General features: G+C 43.7%; 2 protein-coding genes across 2 annotated transcripts in view; one reads left to right on the top strand and one right to left on the bottom strand.

The window, feature by feature from the left end:
• Positions 1 to 4,195, bottom strand: part of LOC145396521 (uncharacterized) — an 81,829-nt gene extending 77,634 nt beyond the window's left edge. Inside the window, exon 1 of the mRNA XM_080269901.1 lies at positions 4,170 to 4,195. The gene's annotated coding sequence lies outside the window, so the exon portion shown is untranslated. The remainder of the gene's footprint in view (positions 1 to 4,169) is intronic.
• On the top strand, positions 1,306 to 16,893 carry LOC145396516 (uncharacterized). The gene is made up of 3 exons (XM_080269889.1): positions 1,306 to 1,354; positions 10,500 to 10,963; positions 16,773 to 16,893. The coding sequence occupies exons 1-3, from the start codon at positions 1,306 to 1,308 to the stop codon at positions 16,890 to 16,892; spliced, it is 633 nt and encodes a 210-aa protein (XP_080126015.1). The 3' UTR covers position 16,893.
• The last annotated feature ends 2,154 nt before the right edge of the window (positions 16,894 to 19,047 follow it).

Raw genomic sequence — 19,047 nt, 5'->3', positions numbered from 1 at the left:
AGTAACAATCAAATCATCACCACCCAATCTCTTTTTCCCACCAGCAAGTGGGGTGAGGTAAGGTCCAAAATGCAAGAAAATGGAAAGAATATGATGGCAGGAGAACTATTCAACAGCATGCCCAGTGAAATGGGAACACATACCCACTCATTCACAATTCATGCCCTTGGAATCCTGGCTCCAGATGATAGGTACACCTATGCAAACATACCTTCACAATTACCTATCAGAGTTTCAGTCCAATGGCTGTCAAGTTAAAACAGGAGTACTAAACCCTGATGATACATTCCACTATACAAACTTCATCCAGCCAGCTCACTCCCTTGTCTCAGCCGTGGCCTTCCTTTGGGACTCGAGGCTGTTCGGCCAGACTGCCTAGGGAACGACTACTACCTTACTACTACTAGTACTTCCTTGTCAGTTCTCCAGCCTCATCAGCTCCCATACGGTACCTCTCTTTTTCACGCACAATTACCATATCCATACACCTTCTTCCTGGCCTACCTCGCCACCTCCTGTCTTCAAATTCACTCAGATACAGTATAACTTTTCCACCATCCCATTTATACTCAATCTCTCCAGATGAAAATACCATCAAAGTTCACAAGTTCATTCTCTTCAGTTGTGCTGTCCACAGACTTCCTTACTCCACATCTTTTACTCATCACATTACTGTATTTCTTTTCCTGTCCACTCTCTGCACTCCACATATGTTTCTCTAAGAACCTCAACTCACTATTTAGGTAACTCATGACTTGGTTTGATAACATCAAGTGAAAACTCTCTAGCTACATGCCACATAAATATCCTGTCTATGTGGTATAGGTACTGTGTTTATACTGACCAGGATGCATGTTGGAATGAGATGTGAATCTTCCCAAAAAACAAAATTCCATAGGCAGTACAACACTGTAGTGTACAGGTACAGTATAATTCCTACAATGGACCAACACATCACTGATATAAAGATGTAATACAGTACGGTAATGTACCGTACATTAGAAATATGAAAAATGGAGAATGAGAGGCTGACTAGAAGAATCAATGCTAGTGAAATGGACAATGGGGAGGGAGAGACTGAAGATGATATGGAGAGAAGGGACATACGAGAGAAGGGGGTGTGAGTTGAAGGGAAGGCAACCTACTGGCAGAGGAGAGGGTGATTTACTTCTGGTCACCCATTACCGTATGGGATAAAGACATCTGGCTATACAGACAGGTAGAAAGGTCCAGGCCCTGAGTAAATTATTACTATCAGTATAAGCCTAATGGTTTCCTGTAAGCCAAGAAACCATTTACAATGCTATGGCACCCCTAAGTGTTCCCTATATGTCAGCAAGTGGGTTTGAGGAAGGTTAGTACCACTCTCTGTAAAACACAGTAACTAAAAGTCAAACAGCCACCCCTTATGGGATTATGGCATCTGGCTATGGACAGATAGATAGTATGGGCCTATTAACATTACAGGTCTCCCTCGTTTTACGTTGTATCGTTTTACGATATTTCGCATTTACAATCCTTATTGTTTAGTACCAAGTGTTCATTTTACAATTGAGCTCCCTCGCATTTACAATTGGACATGTGGAAATCCCGTGCTCACAGGCAGATCAGCTGAGAGTTGCATGGCATACCCGCCCAAACCTCCACCTCCACCACCTCTCATTCTCCTGATTCATGCACCCCTGCCACCCAAACCTCGTCCATCCCTGCTTCCTCCCTCTCCACCTCTTGTGTTGACGAGTGATGGGCTTTGGCCCAGGATGTCTCCTAGCATCGCAGGAGACATTAAGGCATTACGTCCTCCAGCCTCAGGGGAGACCGCCTAAGGGTGGACGGAGCTACAGTACAGTAGGAGGGTACAAAACAGTATTTCACTTTGTTTTTGCTATTTCATGTCTTTATGTTTGCAAATATACATACATATGTGATTCAGATGCACTACAATACATAAAACATCATCATTATTATTGCATATTAGATCACTTGTATTGGTCTTGGGTTCCTTATCCATGAGTCCAGGAATGCATCCCTATTTTTCCCATTAAACCTTAATTTCGCTTTACGATATTTCGGCTTACGATTGCCTTTCTAGGAACGCATACGGTACCAATCGTAAAACGAGGGAGACCTGTATATTATTTTCTCACAGATCCATAAAATAAAGTTTCACAATGTGACATGAAGAACAAAAAATATTTGGCATTATATACAGTATTCTCTTTTCACCCTGTATTCAATTCAATTATTTTGGGGGTGTACTATTATTTCTCACCAGTAAAGACTCTTTCCTTCTATGACACTACCATCGCAAAGCAATGATAATTGAGATACAGTAATACCTCGATATACGATACCCTTAGATGCGATATCCCCGCTTAACAATGGGGGTAGAAATACCATCATACCTCACCTAATGATGGTCAAACCCCGGTTTAACAATGGGTTTTGATTTTTTTTATGAATTTTAAAGATATATTAGACTAAAACTGTGTGTTTCAGTTGGTTTATAAACTGTTTTTAGACTTAGATTAATGTGTTTTAGCCAGAGGTGGGGTGAGCATTGTCACTTTGGGGCACAGTTTACCAAGTCTAATTTTTCCAGATTTCTATTTGACAACTTTCATATTTTATTTGTCGATTTTAGTGAGTTATTTACAGGTGTTAGGCTTAAGTTAACTTCTTTGACAGCTGCTGGGCCATTTAGATTGACTTTAAACTTGTTTTTGGGCTCATTTTGGTGGGTATTGAGCTTGGTTTGGGGGGAAACCCAAGGCTGGTAAATGCTCCACATTACATATTAAAAGTACCCTGATATACAATACCCCTCCTAACAATGGGGTTTTACCTAAAGAACAACATCGTTAAACTGTGGTAAGCCTGTACATCGGTAATAGTCGTAAACATGTAAGGTATTTTGTGTTAGTGTCCTCCATGAAACTCCCCGTTTCCTGTGGGATGATTCCATTTCCTTTGTTGACAATGAAGCCACTATGCACCATTAAAAGTAACCAACTGGTAGGCTGGACCCGGGTACCAAAATCATTTACTATATTACCCCCAATCAATGGTGTGTTAAGACAAAGTCTCCATCTGACTTTCAGTCCACCATGGTTGCTTCTTTGTAACAGGTGCTCTGCCATTCCTGTCTATTTTTTCATGAATGTTTTTGAAACAACAAGGCCAGCATTGACTCTGTGACTAGGACTATGGCAAGGTTTAAATTGGCTAAGGTTAAGCTTGAACTGCTCACTTGAAAGTTTGATAGAGTGGGGTTGGAGTTAGATGAATGGTTATTATTAACTCATTTTCATACATTTCACCATTTTAAAAAGTTAGGTTGAAAATCTATTCTTTTCCCTCAGTTTTTAACATTATTCATTTAATTTCTACCAGCATATTCAATGGAAATGACCAGTTTTGCTCTGTTTCCCCTGCCCGAAAACCTCGATTCCTATCACTTCTCAAGTGGTATATCTATTAAAAAAAAAAAAAAAAAATCCAACTGAAACAAGGGTTTAAGTCATATGAAACATGAAAACCCATGGGCAAAAACCATAAATTTATCAGCAGAGTACTGGCTGCAATGAGGTGATGACAAACAATATATATAGAGAAATATGCTAAAACAGGATAACGGGATGGTATCTGCAAGCACCCAGTAACGTTTTAACCTTCTGGGAGATGCCACCCTCTCTTAAATAAATTAATAATAAATAATTAATGCTACACTTGAATGACCTGGTAACATCTACTGTACATGATTTTAATAAGGTTGGGGTAGCCTTCCAGGTAGGATACATGGATGGAGTTCATGGGATATGGACTGAGATAACAAGCACTGTATTGGCTGTTGTGGCCCTCAGGCTCAGCGGGACGAACCCAGTGAACAGCTGGCTGAAGTTATCTTTCTCCGGCTGTCCATTATCCCCTATTCATGAACCAAGGAGCACTAGGTGGACGTTTATAACTTTGTACGACCAGCCCGTTATAACAGTACCAATGTCTGAAGGCGTCACTTCAACAGCCACATTAAAATATCTTTGACGCCTCGCCACCCGTCCTTACAACATTATATCAGACAACTTCCACAACACAATCCACTTCTTCCATGCCTCAGGGCTGGTATTCATAGGTCCTGATAACAACACACGAAGCTTCCCTGTCTGCACCTCATTCGCGAGAACCACTTCCAGAGTTGCCAAGCCCTTCGTGTGGCAGCAGCGGTCAAATTTGCGTAAATAAAAACAAAGTGCTACAATGTCGCTAATCTCTAGCAGACCGCTAAAAAAAAAAAAAAAAAAAAAAACTCGCTCAGCCTGTGTAAAATCTTCCCGAATACCAGTTCATTATAATATCTCTTAATACAACTGAATACCAAACCAAGAAAAAATAAAAAACTAAACTGTCAACTTCACTGAGAATTAATTCTTTTTTTTTTTTTATAGCACTTCAAACAACTGTGCCTAATGCTGTCGCCTACATCTGAGAGATAAGGCTGATGCTATTTACTTCCAGTGTTAACAGTTCTAGCATGTGTGTACATCATCAATCAACGAAAGTCACATATATCATGTGTGTATATCATCAATGAACGAAAGTCGCATAATCATTGCGTATTTTAAAAGAAATATGAAAATATACTTATCTATGACGTCAAACAGCCTGAAGCTACCTCTACCCCCAGGGGTTGGGCCTGTGCACCGCAAAATAACGCGATTTAGCCTTGTTTAAGGCTGAAATATGGGCAAACCCGCAACACATTACCTCACACGTTATCACTCCACCCAACCTTCCACACCACACTCCAGCACACCACTTTGCCACACTAAACCACTGCACACCATCACCAGCATTACACCAGTCCAAACATACCACACCACATCACACAACACCACATTTAAGCTACCCCAGTCCAACACCGAACTACACCACCCCATTCCCAGCTCATTCATCTCACCACCACACCTCCCACTGTATACCACACCACCTCTTTCCCACACCCTACCTCCCACTCTCTACCACACCACCCCATTCCCACACCTAGCCTACCTTCCATCCAACTCCCATACCCGGGAACCTCACCACCCAACCCACTCCCACACATTACACCGCCCCCCACCCTACCACACTACACCAAGGTTGGTAGGTATCTAGGTAAGTAGGTGCCATCCGTGCCAGTAGTGTAGAAATTCGTGTCGGGTATCGTAGAGTATCGTAGATTACTGCTGCTGCCAAACATAGATAATAGTCGTACCGTAGCTTAAGAGTTGGGATTGTAGTAGATTGGCGAGGCACCCGTTGCCGATGGAAAGATTCGTGAGGAGTTGGACAGCGTGGAGATTGAGTATTTGTGGGTCTTCCTCTGTCTCACTCTCCCCTCTATCTCTCGTATCGTAAGTGAAGGTGAGGTAGACACTCTGGGGTTAAGGGGTTTTATTGTGACTAAGTTATAATCTTACGGACAGAGTGACGTGACCAACTGATAGTCAGTGTGACAGCTAATCGCTTACTGCCTCGTATCTCCTACTCAACTGCTATCTCCTACTTCTCTTTCTCTACTAAGCCTCCTTTTGACACTTTCTATCTCCTTCTATCCCCATCTGCCTCCTTCTTATCTTCTGTTCATTCTGACTCCTACACCTGATAATTGGCCATATATTACTGCCTGGCTTCCGGCTGATGTGTGTGTGTATGTGGGTGTGTATAGTGTCCAGCACGCTTCCGTCACGTAGCTAAGCTGGCTTCCGTGAGTTGCACCGTGTGTTTGACATACATCAGGTGTTTTGACATCTTGGTAGACTAGGGCCAGGGGATGTTTGAGTTTTTCTTCCTGATCAGAGGCCTGCTCATTACATACTGTGCTAGTGTTTCATATTGTTCCATGACTATATTAATGCTTATAACTCCCATTACATAATTCATTAAACCCCCTCCCACTCCACATCAAACTTACTCGCAGGGGCGTAGCTCAACTGATGGATGGATAATGAGGGGCCAAGGTAGAGACAATTGCTCCCCCCCCCCCAGCTATGCCTCTGGGTACACTAGTTTAATAGGGGGTACTCCCTACCTTCACTATTTTAATAGAGGTACGATGTACCCCCATTATTGTAACAGAAGGTACGATGTAGCCCATTATTTAACAGGAGGTATGGTGTACCCCATTATTTAACAGGAGGTATGATGTACCCCATTATACAGGAGGTATGATGTACTCCATTATTTAACAAGAGGTATGACGTACCCCATTTTTTAACAGGAGGTACGTGTACAAGAGTGAGAGCAGTGGAAATGAGTTATTTAAGAGGAGCCTGTGGAGTCACGTGGAGAGACAGGCTGACGAATGAGGATATAAAGGAGCGTTGTGGTGTGGATGTGGATGTGATAGGAAGCGTTATGAGGAACACACTGAGGTGGTTTGGCCATGTGGAGAGGATGGAGGGTGAAAGACTGACGAAGAGAGTTTATGTGAGTGAGGTGGAGGGGGGAAGAGGGAGGTGGAGGGGGGAAGAGGGAGGGGGAGGCCGAGGATGAGATGGAGGGATGGGGTGGAGAGGTATATGAGAGAGGGGGGTGTGAGTTGGGAGCAGGGCAGTGAAATGGCGGGGGACAGGGCGACTTGGAGGCGATTTGTTTGTGGCCACCCCAAACGGGATTGAGGCGTCTGGCAATAGATAGATAGATAGATAGACGTGTACTCCACATTTTGATACGATATTATCTCTGTCCCCATTTTTTTCAAATGAGGTATGCCCTACCCCACAATTTCTCTGTGGTGTCAGATACATCGTGCTCGAACTCTATCCAGTCTTTCGCTGTGTGTGTGTGTGTGTGTGTGTGTGTGTGTGTGTGTGTGTGTGTGTGTGTGTGTGTGTGTGTGTGTGTGTGTGTGTGTGTGTGTGTGTGTGTGGTGTGTGTGTGTGTAAATATATGCATGGCCTTCCCCATTTGAAATTTCGGATTATTCAATGTGTGGACAATGGGTAGAACTGTGTCCCCCCAGAATAGGGTTTGCCTCGCTCCCCCTCCCCTTCATCAATCGAGACTTGGTTACACCAATGACCCGAAGTGGACCTGTAAAGGTTTGCGTCCACATGATTGTTGGGGTTTTTTGCTGACAAAATGCCACTCAGGAACGACAAGACTGATCACTCTTGCCTTAAATTTTGGCACTGGGTGTTCTAACATGGGACATTATGTTCCTGATAGGGAAAAAGATGAAATAGATAGATAGATAGACATATATAGATACATACATACATACATACATACATGCGTAAATACATACATACAGAGACTAGTAGGTAAGTAGATAGGAAAAGGGGGGAAAAAATCGCTAAGAGGTGCATCAAATCCTGCGAAATCGACAAGAATACGACCGTCGTTTTTGCAGGACTTACTCGCAAGCCTCCGATCCTATCGCCTCAGGCAGCTGTACTCGTAGCTCTACATATATTATCTCGTGTTTTCAGTTCAAATGGGAGTTCCCAGCCTTTTTCATCATTACCCAAAGTATTTATTTTTCTGTTCAGATTCAGATTAGTCTAAGTCAACCATTAAAAAATTGGCGGGAAGGCAGTGAGTAGGTGCATTCACGAGTCAAGTTACGATCAGATTCCTCCCGCAGCCATATAGTAGAGTGGGGATCAAGTGGAGTTACATGGAGGGATATACTGACAAATGAGGAAGTGAAGGAGCGTTGTGGTGTGGATGTGGATGTGACATAAAGCGTTAAGAAAAATACACTGAGGTGGTTTGGCCGTGCGAAGAGGATGGAGAGTGAGAGATTAACTATATAGGAAATATATGTGAGTGAGGTGGAGGGGGGGAGAGGGAGGAGGAGACAGAGGATGAAATGGAGGGATAGTGTAGAGAGGAATATGAGAGAGGGGGGTGTAAGTCGGGGGGAGGGGAGCGAAATGGCAAGGGACAGGGCGACATGGGGGCGATTTGTTAGTGGCCACCCTTTACGGGATTAAGGCATCTGGCTATAGACAGATAGAACTATGGATTATTTTATCGGGAAGAAAATAAGACAAGCGAAGAATATGCAAAGCGAAGAATATGCTGTCCAGTCTTATGGTTCTCCTGTCAAAAACAAATCTGAGTTACGAGAGGAAGTTGATCGTTTCGTCTTTTCGTGGCTGTGGAGCCTGGATGGCTGATTAATCAAGTTCATAAATGACAGCAGCACTGACGCTAAGCAAACAGGTAGTCGGGTCACAGAAACATTCCAAGACGCTTAGTTGTCTGTGTGCCGGATAGTTTGCAGGTTAAATTCGCCTCACGTGTCAAGAAAAAGATGTAATACTGCTCGCCCGCATCTACCCCAGCCTGATTAAGGATTAAATTTAAATGTAAGTGGCTTTGGAAATTTCGCAATATGCAGGAGAATAACAAGGTTCATATATCGTTAAGGGTAAGTTACTGGATAACCTCCTTAAGCCAGCGAGAATACGGGTCCGAGAGTGCCTGAACGTTGAGTCAGACAGTGTGGTGTCAGACGCTAAGGGGGGAGAACGCGTTGTTGGAGCTCCAGGCGGCACTGGCAGACTTGTGAACTCAAGATTTGGTATATTCCGCCACAGCCTAATGACAAACATTTAGAAAATTCTGTAGTTTTTTAATTAAGCTTTTAAAATTTCTTATTCAAAGCAGTGCTGTATTAATGCCAATCCATATTAAGTCCATTTCAAAAGTCGACCCTCTCCTTGGACGGAGAGTGATAGCAAAATTAACCTTCCCCCCTGTTGGCCAAGGACGAATGGGGATGGGGTGTATGTAGGAGAAGTGATGCATGTGAAATCTGGTGTTGTAATGACTATGTTTGTGTTTGTATGTATCATTAGAAGTAACAAGGTGGGAATATATGCAAGGTATATGAAGGGACACACTACCAGCAACCACTTCTAATGTCCGCCTCGGGGCACTTGTATTGTGAGACGGGCACGCTACCAACCAAGCCATTGCAGCTCCTAGCAGTGTTATTGCCGTACATAACGAAAATAAGGCAGTAATGAAATAGTGGAAAGGAGAAGGAAAAGTAAAGTATAAAAAAATAAAGTAAAATAAAGTATGAAAGTGAGGACATGAAAGGAAAATTAAGTGTATGGTAAATAGTAGTAAGAAAAGTACATAAAGGAAAAACAGCAAAATAAAGTATAATAAACTAAAAAAAAAAGTAAATTGAGTAGTTAAATAATGAAACGCTGAGTAGGTGAAGAGGAAAGTAGGTGGGTTTGCGGTGGGTGAGTTGATCAATGGTTTTAATGGCAGAGCAAGGCGTTCTGGTCACGCAAAGGCAGCCACCACAAGCACGCAGGGCGGCTGGGATATTGCAAGTACGAACAGGCCATTGCAAGGAGAGGACTGCCAGCACTTTCAGTAGACAGGAGAGTATTACAAGAAGACAGGCGGGTATTGCAAGAAGAGTGAGCGGACAGACGGATATTTCAAGCAGACAGGCGGATACTACAAGTACAAGCAGACAGACGTACTGCAAACAGACAGACGGGTACTGCAAGCAGACTGAGCCTCCATGTCGCCCTGTCCCCTGCCATTTCGCTGCCCTCACCCCAGCTTATACCTGTCTCTCATATATCCCTCCACTCCATGCCTCCATCTCATCCTCAGTGTCCCCTCTCCCTCTCCCCTTCCCCTCCACTTCAGACACACTCTCCTCGTTAATCTCTCACTGTCCATCCTCTCCACACGGCCAAACCACCTCAGAGTATTTCTCCTAACGCTTTCTGTCACATCCGCATCTACACAACAGTGCTCCTTCACTTCCTCATTTGTCAGTCTGTCTCTCCATGTATCTCCACATGCTCCACAACAGCAACAACTGCTAAATAATGAGTTGATTATTTTTTTCAGGCTAATGAAAAACTGATAAATATAAACCCACTTAACACTGATGTAGTGAACATTTAGCATAATATGCACTTCTGAAGCTCTCTGAAATTTAGTCTGCGAGAACTAAGATAGTTTTTTACATGAAACTAGCATTACCAAAGAGATTATGTCAACCAAGTGACGAAAAAAAAAAAAAAATAAGAACGACTGAGATGAGATCAAGTTCATGAGAAGTGAGGGGGGGGGGAATCGAAATGAAGCAGAGGTTAAAATGATTATCTGAACACAGTGACCGATAAATGGGAACTAATAATGGAGTACTAATGGACTGGAATGGATAAATGGATAAATGGAACAATAAATGGATGACAAGTGCCACGTTCCTAAAGGTCATAACTGAAGCTGCTACCCAAGTTGTTTTAAAATGTATTCCTCCTATCGAAGACGGAGTCAGAGGATGGCTGAGTTTAGCATTGTATCTGCATCTACCACCACCACCACCACCACTACCATAACTACCACAACTGCTACCAGAGCTTGGGGCAGCGGTAAGGGGTTTGTGGTAGCAGTCCCAGCAACCACAACAACTCCAGCAACCCATTGTATAAAGGTCACCAGCTCACAATCCCCCCCTGCATCCCCAGGTCAAATCCTGAGTATCCAAGAAGAATCCGCCGATTCTTCTTCGCTCGCTACCCCCCTCTCCCCTTCCCTCCCGCTGCCCTCTTGCCTCTCTTCTCCCCCTTCAAACTCCTCCTTGATCCCTCACCCTCTCCCTGCCACGCCAGGCCGGAATAAACTCCCTCCCGTAGTGGCGACATGCTCAAAAATTCAAACCATCTTCGACCAGAATGGCGTCTTCACCATCTCCACCGCCAAAACCACCACCACCACCAACTCTACCATTTCATCTCGGCCTCAGTCGGTGATCAGTCAGCAACCAAGGACAATTCTGCCACACTCAGCAAGCAGTAAAAAGGCAAATGTTGATCAAAAAAATAATAATGATGAGTCCAAAGATGACAGGGTCACTATTTCGTCTCTCGGCAGCGGCATAAGCAGAACGAGGACGAACCAAAGGGACGAAATGACGAGGTCTAGAAAACAGGTGGGTGACAACAGATTTTCTTTAGTTACTTTATTGCTTTGCCCTGAACCAATGCCTCTGACCTTCCGTTTTCAAAATCACATCATTTCATCCTAAGCTTATCCTTAATCCTTCCACCTTACAATTAGGTAAGAACACACACACACACACACACGCACACCGAGAGAAACAATACAACCCAGAGATGCTGCATGCGTGTGGGTATCATGTGAAGGTGTATGATACGTAGGAGGACTACTAGACCACAGGGAAAGGGCTGTTAAACATGTCCAGAGTCGGAGAGAGAGAGAGAGAGAGAGAGAGAGAGAGAGACTCTGTGGGAGGTAGGAAAAGGGAGGTTGTAGGGTAAAAATACTCCACGTAGGGGACCAGAGAGAGAGAGAGAGAGAGAGAGACTCCTAGCTTTAATATGAGTTATAACATCATCTTGATAATCTATTTAAAGGCCCAGTATTAAAATTATATAATTCCACTACTTGTAAGAGCAGCAACAATAACAGCAATAGTAACAGTAGTAGTGGTAATAGTAGTAGTAGTAGTAGTAGTAGCTACGCCGTGTTAGTGATGGCAGATATAATAAGCGATTGTTATAGTACTCTCTCTCTCTCTCTCTCTCTCTCTCTCTCTCTCTCTCCAATAACAGGGTATAAAAGTAATTGCTGTTACCATGTGTATATTCTTAGTGAAGGATAATTACAGCGGTTAAAGAACGCGATAATTGAAGTTATTATGTCCACGTACTGCAATGTATTATTATCATTATTCACTGAGAAGAGAAGATTAGGAGAAATACACTGAGGTGGTTTGGACATGTGGAGAGAGTGGAGAATGAAAGACTGACTAAGAGGGTGTATGTAGGTGAGGTGGAGGGAGGGAGAGGGAGGGGTAGACCGAGGATGAGGTGGAGGGATGGAGTTGAGAGGTATATGAGGGAGGAGGGGTGAGTTGGGGGGAGGGTAGTCAAATGGTGGGTGACAGAGCGACTTGGAGGCGTTTTGTCTGCGGCCACCCTTTGCGGGATTAGGGCGTCGGGCTATAGACAGATAGAGTGATAATTATTATTATTATTATTATTATTATTATTATTATTATTATCATTATTATTTTTGTTGTTGTTGTTGTTGTTGTTGCTGTTACTGTTGTTGCTGCTGCTGCTGCCGTAGTCGAGCAGAAGTGCTATGGACAGAATATAGAGCCATAGTATTGTTGTCTTTTTCTGCTGCTGAGATACGTGAAATAAACTGCAAAAAGACGAATCCGCGTCAAGCTGAGGTGGACTATCATGAGTACAGGTGCTTGTTATTATTACAACTATCTACATTACTACTACTACTACTATCCTAGTTTCATGTTCTAAAGCAAACCATTTCCATCTGAACAAAACTGATAAATAGATATATGACGGGAACTAGTGAGACCTGTTTCTAAATCTATTGCATGTTAGCTTAGGTTAGGTTAACTAAGGTTAGGTAAGGCTGGGTTGGGTTGGGCTAGGTTAGGTTGGGTTAGGTTAGGCTAGGTTGGGATGGGTTAGGTAAGGTAAGTTTACCTAAGTTAGGTTAGGTTAGGATAGGTTAGGTTATGTGTGTGATATTGAGCTGGTGTGTGTTCTCGCAGAGGCCAGAGCAGTGAAAGAACAAACCAGAGAACAAAGAACACGAGAACAAAATGGACACCACCAGTTTTATCAGTTCTTTTTCCTTTGTTCTAGTGTGTTATATCCCTTCCTTATATTCTCTCTCTCTCTCTCTCTCTCTCTAGCCTTACCGGATAGTTGTCTTTCTCCTTCGCACTTCCTCCCCTCCCTTGTAGTTCCTCCCTCCCATCCCCTTTCCCTCTTTCACCTTCCTCCTCTTCCTCCCCCTCCATCCTCCTTCACCCATCCCCTCCCTCGTTTCCTCTCCCATTCTCTCCCTTCCCCCATGTCATTCCATCTCCCCATCCTCTACTCCCTCCTGTCACCCCTCTCCCTCTCCCTCCCTCACCTCCCTTCCCTTCCTCACTGCCAGTAGATTCTCCTCTTCCCTCCCTCCCCGTCTCGCGTGACAATGATGAGTGTGGAATGCCTTTAATCCAAACCCTTCCCCTCTCTATTCCCTCCTCACCTCTCCTCCTCCTTCTCTTTCCCTCTACCCTTCCCTCTCTTTTTCCTACCCCCTCTCCTTCCCTCTCTTTTCCTTCCTTCCCCTCCCCCTCCCTAGGAAAAAATGTAACACATGATCTGAAGCCAAGTAAACAGTGCACAGAAACTATAAAGAAGGCTAATGAGTTAGGTTTATTGGTAGATCATTTGAGTTCAAATCTGAAAATATAATTCTTACCCTGTACAGTTTTTTAGTGCGTCCACATCTAGAGTACTGTGTGCAGTTCTGGTCGCTGTATTACAGGAAAACTGTAAAGAAATTAGAGAGGGTGCAGCGACGAGTAACAAAAATTATATCCAGACTGAGGAACAAATCATTTGAGGAGCAATTAGATGACCTAAAGTTATTTAACCTATCAAAACGCAGACTATGAGGGGATCTGATTCAAGTATTCAAGATTATTAAGTGAATTGATAATATGGATGTTGACAAGTACTTTGCAATTGATCGTTCGAACACCAGAGGTAATGGGTATAAGATTATTGGAAAGTATTTCCAGTCTAATGAAGCCAAGTATTTTTTCTTTAATAAAGTTGTTAACATTTTAGAGTAAACTGTCCAGGGATGTCGTTGATTGCAGTACAGCAGTGACATTCAAAAATCGCTTGCATAAGTATCTCGCTTCAAATTGCAAGCTATAAACACCTTCATGACTGAGTAATAATGTAAGCTGTTTTTCTCTATTTCAGATCATGATGAAACTACAGCAGGGAAATACTATGTAATTAATGATACTTGTAACTTACTGACACTTGTAGTGTATAGATACAGTAGAAGAATACAGTTTACTACTTTTCAGTCTTTCCTATGAAATGTCCATGTCAGCTTTTCCATGCTGACTGGTGGTCCTTCTCACATTTTTTCCTGCCAGCTTTGACTGGAGGAGAGTCTGCTTGCTGTACAGTCCTTGCCTTCAACTTATATCATAGTGACAGTCTTCTCTGTAACAAGCAGCCTCGAAAGGACTATTAGGTCTGTTGCTGTTTGCTTCCTTTGCACTCCTTTGTACTCTCTCCTTTCCCTCTGCTTATCCATTCCCCTCCCTGCTCTCCCCTCATCTCTCCTCTCCTCTCCTCTCCCCTCTCCTCCCCTCCCCTCCCCTCCCTTTCCTCCTCCTCCTCTTCCTCCTACCCCCCTATCTTCCATTCTCCTTTTTTCCTCTCTCTCTCTGTCTCTCATTCTTTTTTTCCATTCCTTACCCTCCCCTTGTTCCTCTTTCCTTTACCTTCATCCTCTTCCCATTCTTTCCTTCCCTCTCTTTTCTACTTTTCCTCCTCCCCTCTACTCTTCTTTCCTTTCATCTCCTTCCCTTTCTTTTCTTGTCTACTTCTCTCTCTCTCTCTCTCTCTCTCTCTCTCTCTCTCTCTCTCTCTCTCATCCACGGTGTTTTAAGACAAATAGAAATATCAAGAACATATCCCGTGTGTGTGTGTATGTGTGTGTGTGTGTGTGTGTGTGTGTGTGTGTGTGTGTGTGTGTGTGTGTGTGTGTGTGTGTGTGTGTGTGTGTATTATGGCGTGTCCTCTCCACTGGTTAAGTCACTCATTTTCTCTCTCTCTCTCTCTCTCTCTCTCTCTCTCTCTCTCTCTCTCTCTCTCTCTCATTCTTCGTCTTCTTTTTCTTCTTCTATTCCCTCCTCTTTCCTTCTTCTGTCTTGTCTCTTTCCTCTTCGTCATTTCCACCTGATCTTTTTGTTTTATTTTCCTCCTCCTCCTCCATCCATTCTACTTTTCACTCAAATCCTCCTACTCTCCTCCCTGCCCTTCCCCTCCACACTCGCCCTCCCTTCCCTCTCCACTGTCCCTGTCTCCCCCCCTTCCCTTCCCCTCCCTCCTTCCTTTCTTTCCCTTCCCCATTCCCTCCCTGCCCTCTCCTTCCTCCTTCCTCTCTCCCTCCCTCTTCCTCCCCTCCGCCCTCTCCCCCTTTCTCTTCTTCTTCCCCTCCCCTCCTTCTCCTTCCTTTGCCTCTCCCTCCCCTTCAGTATCTCTCCTTTATTTCTTCCCTCTCGCCCGCCCCCTCTCCCTCTCTCCATTTCCTTCCTCCTCTCCCTGTCCATCCATTCTCCATCTTGTTTATCTCCCTTCTCCATTTCTTCTCTCCCCTCCCCTTCTCCTACCCCCTCCCTTCCCTCTCCTCTCCCTTCCTTCCCTCTCCTCTCTCTCCCCTCTTCATTCTTTCCTCCCTCCTCTCCCCTCCCCCTCCCTCCATCCTCTTAGCAACCACAACACAGCTAAGCCAACACTTTTATCGATCTACCCTACTCAATAACAACTTTTTTACCTATCCCTAATACTCCTCTTCCTTCTGCTCCTCATCCTCATACACCTCTTCCTAATACACCTCCTCAAACAACTCTACCTAATACCATCATCATCATCATCACCTAATCCTGTGTTACCCCGTAAGGATCGTAGTAGCCCGGGGCTAGAGAAGTTGGTCCTGACATGTAAGATGAGAGTGACAGCCTCACCCATCCCAGAGTGGCATTACGTAAGCAATAAACCCTAACAACCCATTGGGTATAAACCTTCACAGGCTCAATCCGGCTGGAGCGCCTTATTTACCCATTAAACCACCAGGCGCCATAGTTTGGTTATATGGTTACCACTCAGCGCAGTAAATGGTTCCATGATGTACAGGAAACCATTTGGCTTGTCACTCACTGTAGAGTCACAGGCAGACAACAGGGGAAAGAAAGGAGAAAAAGACAGAAGAGGAAAGAGGGAAAGGAGGAAGACAGGAAAGGACAGTCACCCATGACAAGCACTACATTGAGTGAGTGGATGGTGAGCGCCCCCACCTACCACAATCTTCCTAATACACCTCCTAATACAGCTCTTCCTAATACACCTTCACTTAATACACCTCCTCATACACATTTAGAAGTGGTAGTTGCAACCCCAGGTTCATCTGAACGTGAACTCGGTGGACTGCAGGCTAAAGTTACCCTCCTTGTGCACTCCACCGACCTTCTGGGGGACAGGAAGAGGCGTGAGAGACGTTTGCATAACCAAGCAATAGAGCAGCTTAGTTATGACAGTGCCACCACATGAAGGCGTCCCCCACCAACTCCATCCACATTTAGATAAGTTCCTGCTTGGAGGAATGTAACAGTTTTTACCCCACTTGGACCCAAGTGTACGTGTGGGTATGGGTGTGTGTGTGTGTGTGTGTGTGTGTGTGTGTGTGTGTGAGAGAGAGAGAGAGAGAGAGAGAGAGAGAGAGAGAGAGAGAGAGAGAGAGAGAGAGAGAGAGAGAGAGAGAAGATGAATTTAGACCAACCTCTGTGTCAATAACGATCAATGCGACTCCTTTTGTGCTTCACTTAACTTTACTCCTTCCCTTCCCTCTCCTGTCCTCTCCATCTCTCCCAGTCTCCTCTTCTCCCCTCTCCTTTCCTCTCCTCTCCCTCCCTCTCTCTCCTCTCGTCCTTGCTTTCCTATTCAACTATATTCATAGAATCAGATACAGTCATAGACTTCACCTCCTTCCTCCCTCCCTACGTCGCTCTCCCCTGCTTTCCTTCCCTCTCCTTTCTTCCCGTGCCTCTCCTCTCCTCTACTTTTCTCTCTCCTTCTCTCTCCTCTCCTCTCCCTCCCTCCCATTCCTAAGCAAAAACCAGGAGAGATAGCCGCAGTCTTTAATTCCCATCTTTTCCTCAACAGGTCGGGTTATGTGAGCGGCTGTGTGACGATGTTTCTCTGCTATGCTGTGTGTTCTGTAACTGTTCCTGCTGCCACTGTGATCTCTGCTGCCTCTTGTGCCGCATCTGTCTCGCCTGCTAGCACACACACACACACACACACACACACACACACACACACACACACACACACACACACACACGAAGACAGACACAGAGACAAAGACAGACAGAGAGACAACCAGATGAAAAAGACAACATGACAAAAACTCGATAGTAGGATAAAAGAGAAAAGAGTGGAGCGGAGAGAGAATGGGTAAGACAAATGGGAAAAGAGGCGAAAAAAGAAGACAAGAGAGAGAAGACAGAAGAAAAAAGGAGAAAAGAGAAGGCATGTGAGAGAGATGAAGACGCCAAAACAAAACCCTGTCAACATCAGTCACAGCAAAAACAAAACAAAACAAACAAAAACACTCAGGATCTATATGGATTAGGTAGACAGACATAGATACAGGCAGACGGACAGATAGAGAGAGAGATAAACAGATATATAAAAAAATAGAAAGATAAATATGTGTGTGTGTGTGTGTGTGTGTGTGTGTGTGTGTGTCCCTCTCTCGCTCATCAAATAAGCCATCTACCACTTGTTTCAAAACGCTTCTAGAATCTGTATGATACAGGGTGATTCTTTAGTATCGTTCCATTACAAACTCACATGGCAGCATCTTGGGTGTTCCAGCGACGGCTTAGTCTGCCGGTGTGGGCGTGGGTATGAGAGTCAGGCTAGGAGGTGGATAAATTATCCAGGATAGACACTGATAATGCTGACTGAACAGATCCCGCAACACACAAGCAATCGCCAGGTAGACTGGAAGAGATAAGCTACAGTATACAGGGTGGTCCACAATTTTACTGTAGCACCCAGGAGATTTTTCTTGTGTTGCGAGTACGACTCAGCGTTACCAGTGTCTATCCCGCATCATTTTCTACTTCCTATTTCTAGTACAGCGCTGTTTACAAACAGTCCTGCGTAAATTATGGAAATCAACACCTACTGTTTTATATCAATTTTCACACTGAATTTTGGCCAAGAGTGAAAAAATTGATTTAGAACCGAAAAAAAAAAATGTATAATACCTGTTTACATTTTGAATAAGAAGTCTGATACAAGAACGTGTTTCAATACCCTTGTGTGTGTGTGTGTGTGTGTGTGTGTGTGTGTGTGTGTTGACTCATTTGACTCACTCTTAGCAGAGTAATATTCTCTAACGTTAGCTGGAATACAGTGCTAGAGTTCTCCTCACCATGAGACAGTTAAAGGAATAATGATTTGGTTTAGTAAGCCTTCTAACACCACGAGATGAGTGTTATATCGTGTTAGTTTCCACATGACAAAGAACCCTAACCCATTTCAGCTGGATGGCCAAGTGTAGTCAGAGTAAAGGGTGGATTTTACTAACAACCAAGAAGACTCACTCCTATCTCATTATCACACCTCATCAAATAATATGCAACCACAACTGAGTATTTAGATAGTATCAGTTGTCCTCTCCCGTCGGATGAATCTATAAGCACGAGAAAGTAACATGAGCTGGATGCAACACCTCTTCCTCGGCGATTTATTTTGTCTGTTACACCTTACTGTACTCTCGTGTTATTAATTCCTTTGTATCCTCGATGTACATTCCATGAAAAAATAAATAAATAAAATACAGGAGAAATTAACAGATACTGAAGAGCTGCCATGGTCAAGTCGCTGTTGCATTTCAGTGTCTCGAAATAGCAATGGGTCTCCTTGGTTGCTGGTCAAGTCAATCCTCCAGTCCAATTTGGGGCGTCTACTGATTTGAAAGGGGCTAAGGATCTGTCTCTATATTTATTCTATTCCATCTAGCGCCAAACTATTTTATTTTACTGAGGATGATTCAAGAAACTGAGTGGTAATACCGTATTTTATTCCAGCTGACGTTAGGCGATTTTATTCAGGCCTGGGAGAGTAAATACTGATCCCATCAACTCTCTTGAACGTACAACCCCTTCAACGCTAATATTTCATTATAATCAACGCCAGACGATTATACTCTGCGGATAGTGAGTTTTAGCGACGTTTAATAAACTTCACTACCTTCTCTAGTAATTTGGGGGATTTTTGCGTCATTCATTTTGAAAGCAAGTTTATCATTATTACTTGAATTTAACAACCTTTCGTTGACATTTTAAAATCTCCGCCGATAGATTTGATATTGTCACTTCCATTTAGTGTCTAAGTGCAAATATATACAGGTATATATATATAT

The sequence above is a fragment of the Coenobita brevimanus genome, chromosome 4 (assembly GCF_032717465.1).
Source record: "Coenobita brevimanus isolate Jiangsu-jjx chromosome 4, ASM3271746v2, whole genome shotgun sequence".
NCBI classification, from domain to species: Eukaryota; Metazoa; Arthropoda; class Malacostraca; order Decapoda; family Coenobitidae; genus Coenobita; species Coenobita brevimanus.
This window is presented reverse-complemented; position numbering and strand designations above follow the sequence as displayed.

Coding starts and splice junctions, on each gene's coding strand:
- LOC145396516 (XM_080269889.1), top strand. CDS start 1,306: ATGGCACCCCTAAGTGTTCCCTATATGTCAGCAAGTGGGTTTGAGGAA. Junction 1,355..10,499: donor AGCAAGTGGGTTTGAGGAAG/GTTAGTACCACT, acceptor CTGCATCCCCAG/GTCAAATCCTGAGTATCCAA. Junction 10,964..16,772: donor TGACGAGGTCTAGAAAACAG/GTGGGTGACAAC, acceptor TTTCCTCAACAG/GTCGGGTTATGTGAGCGGCT.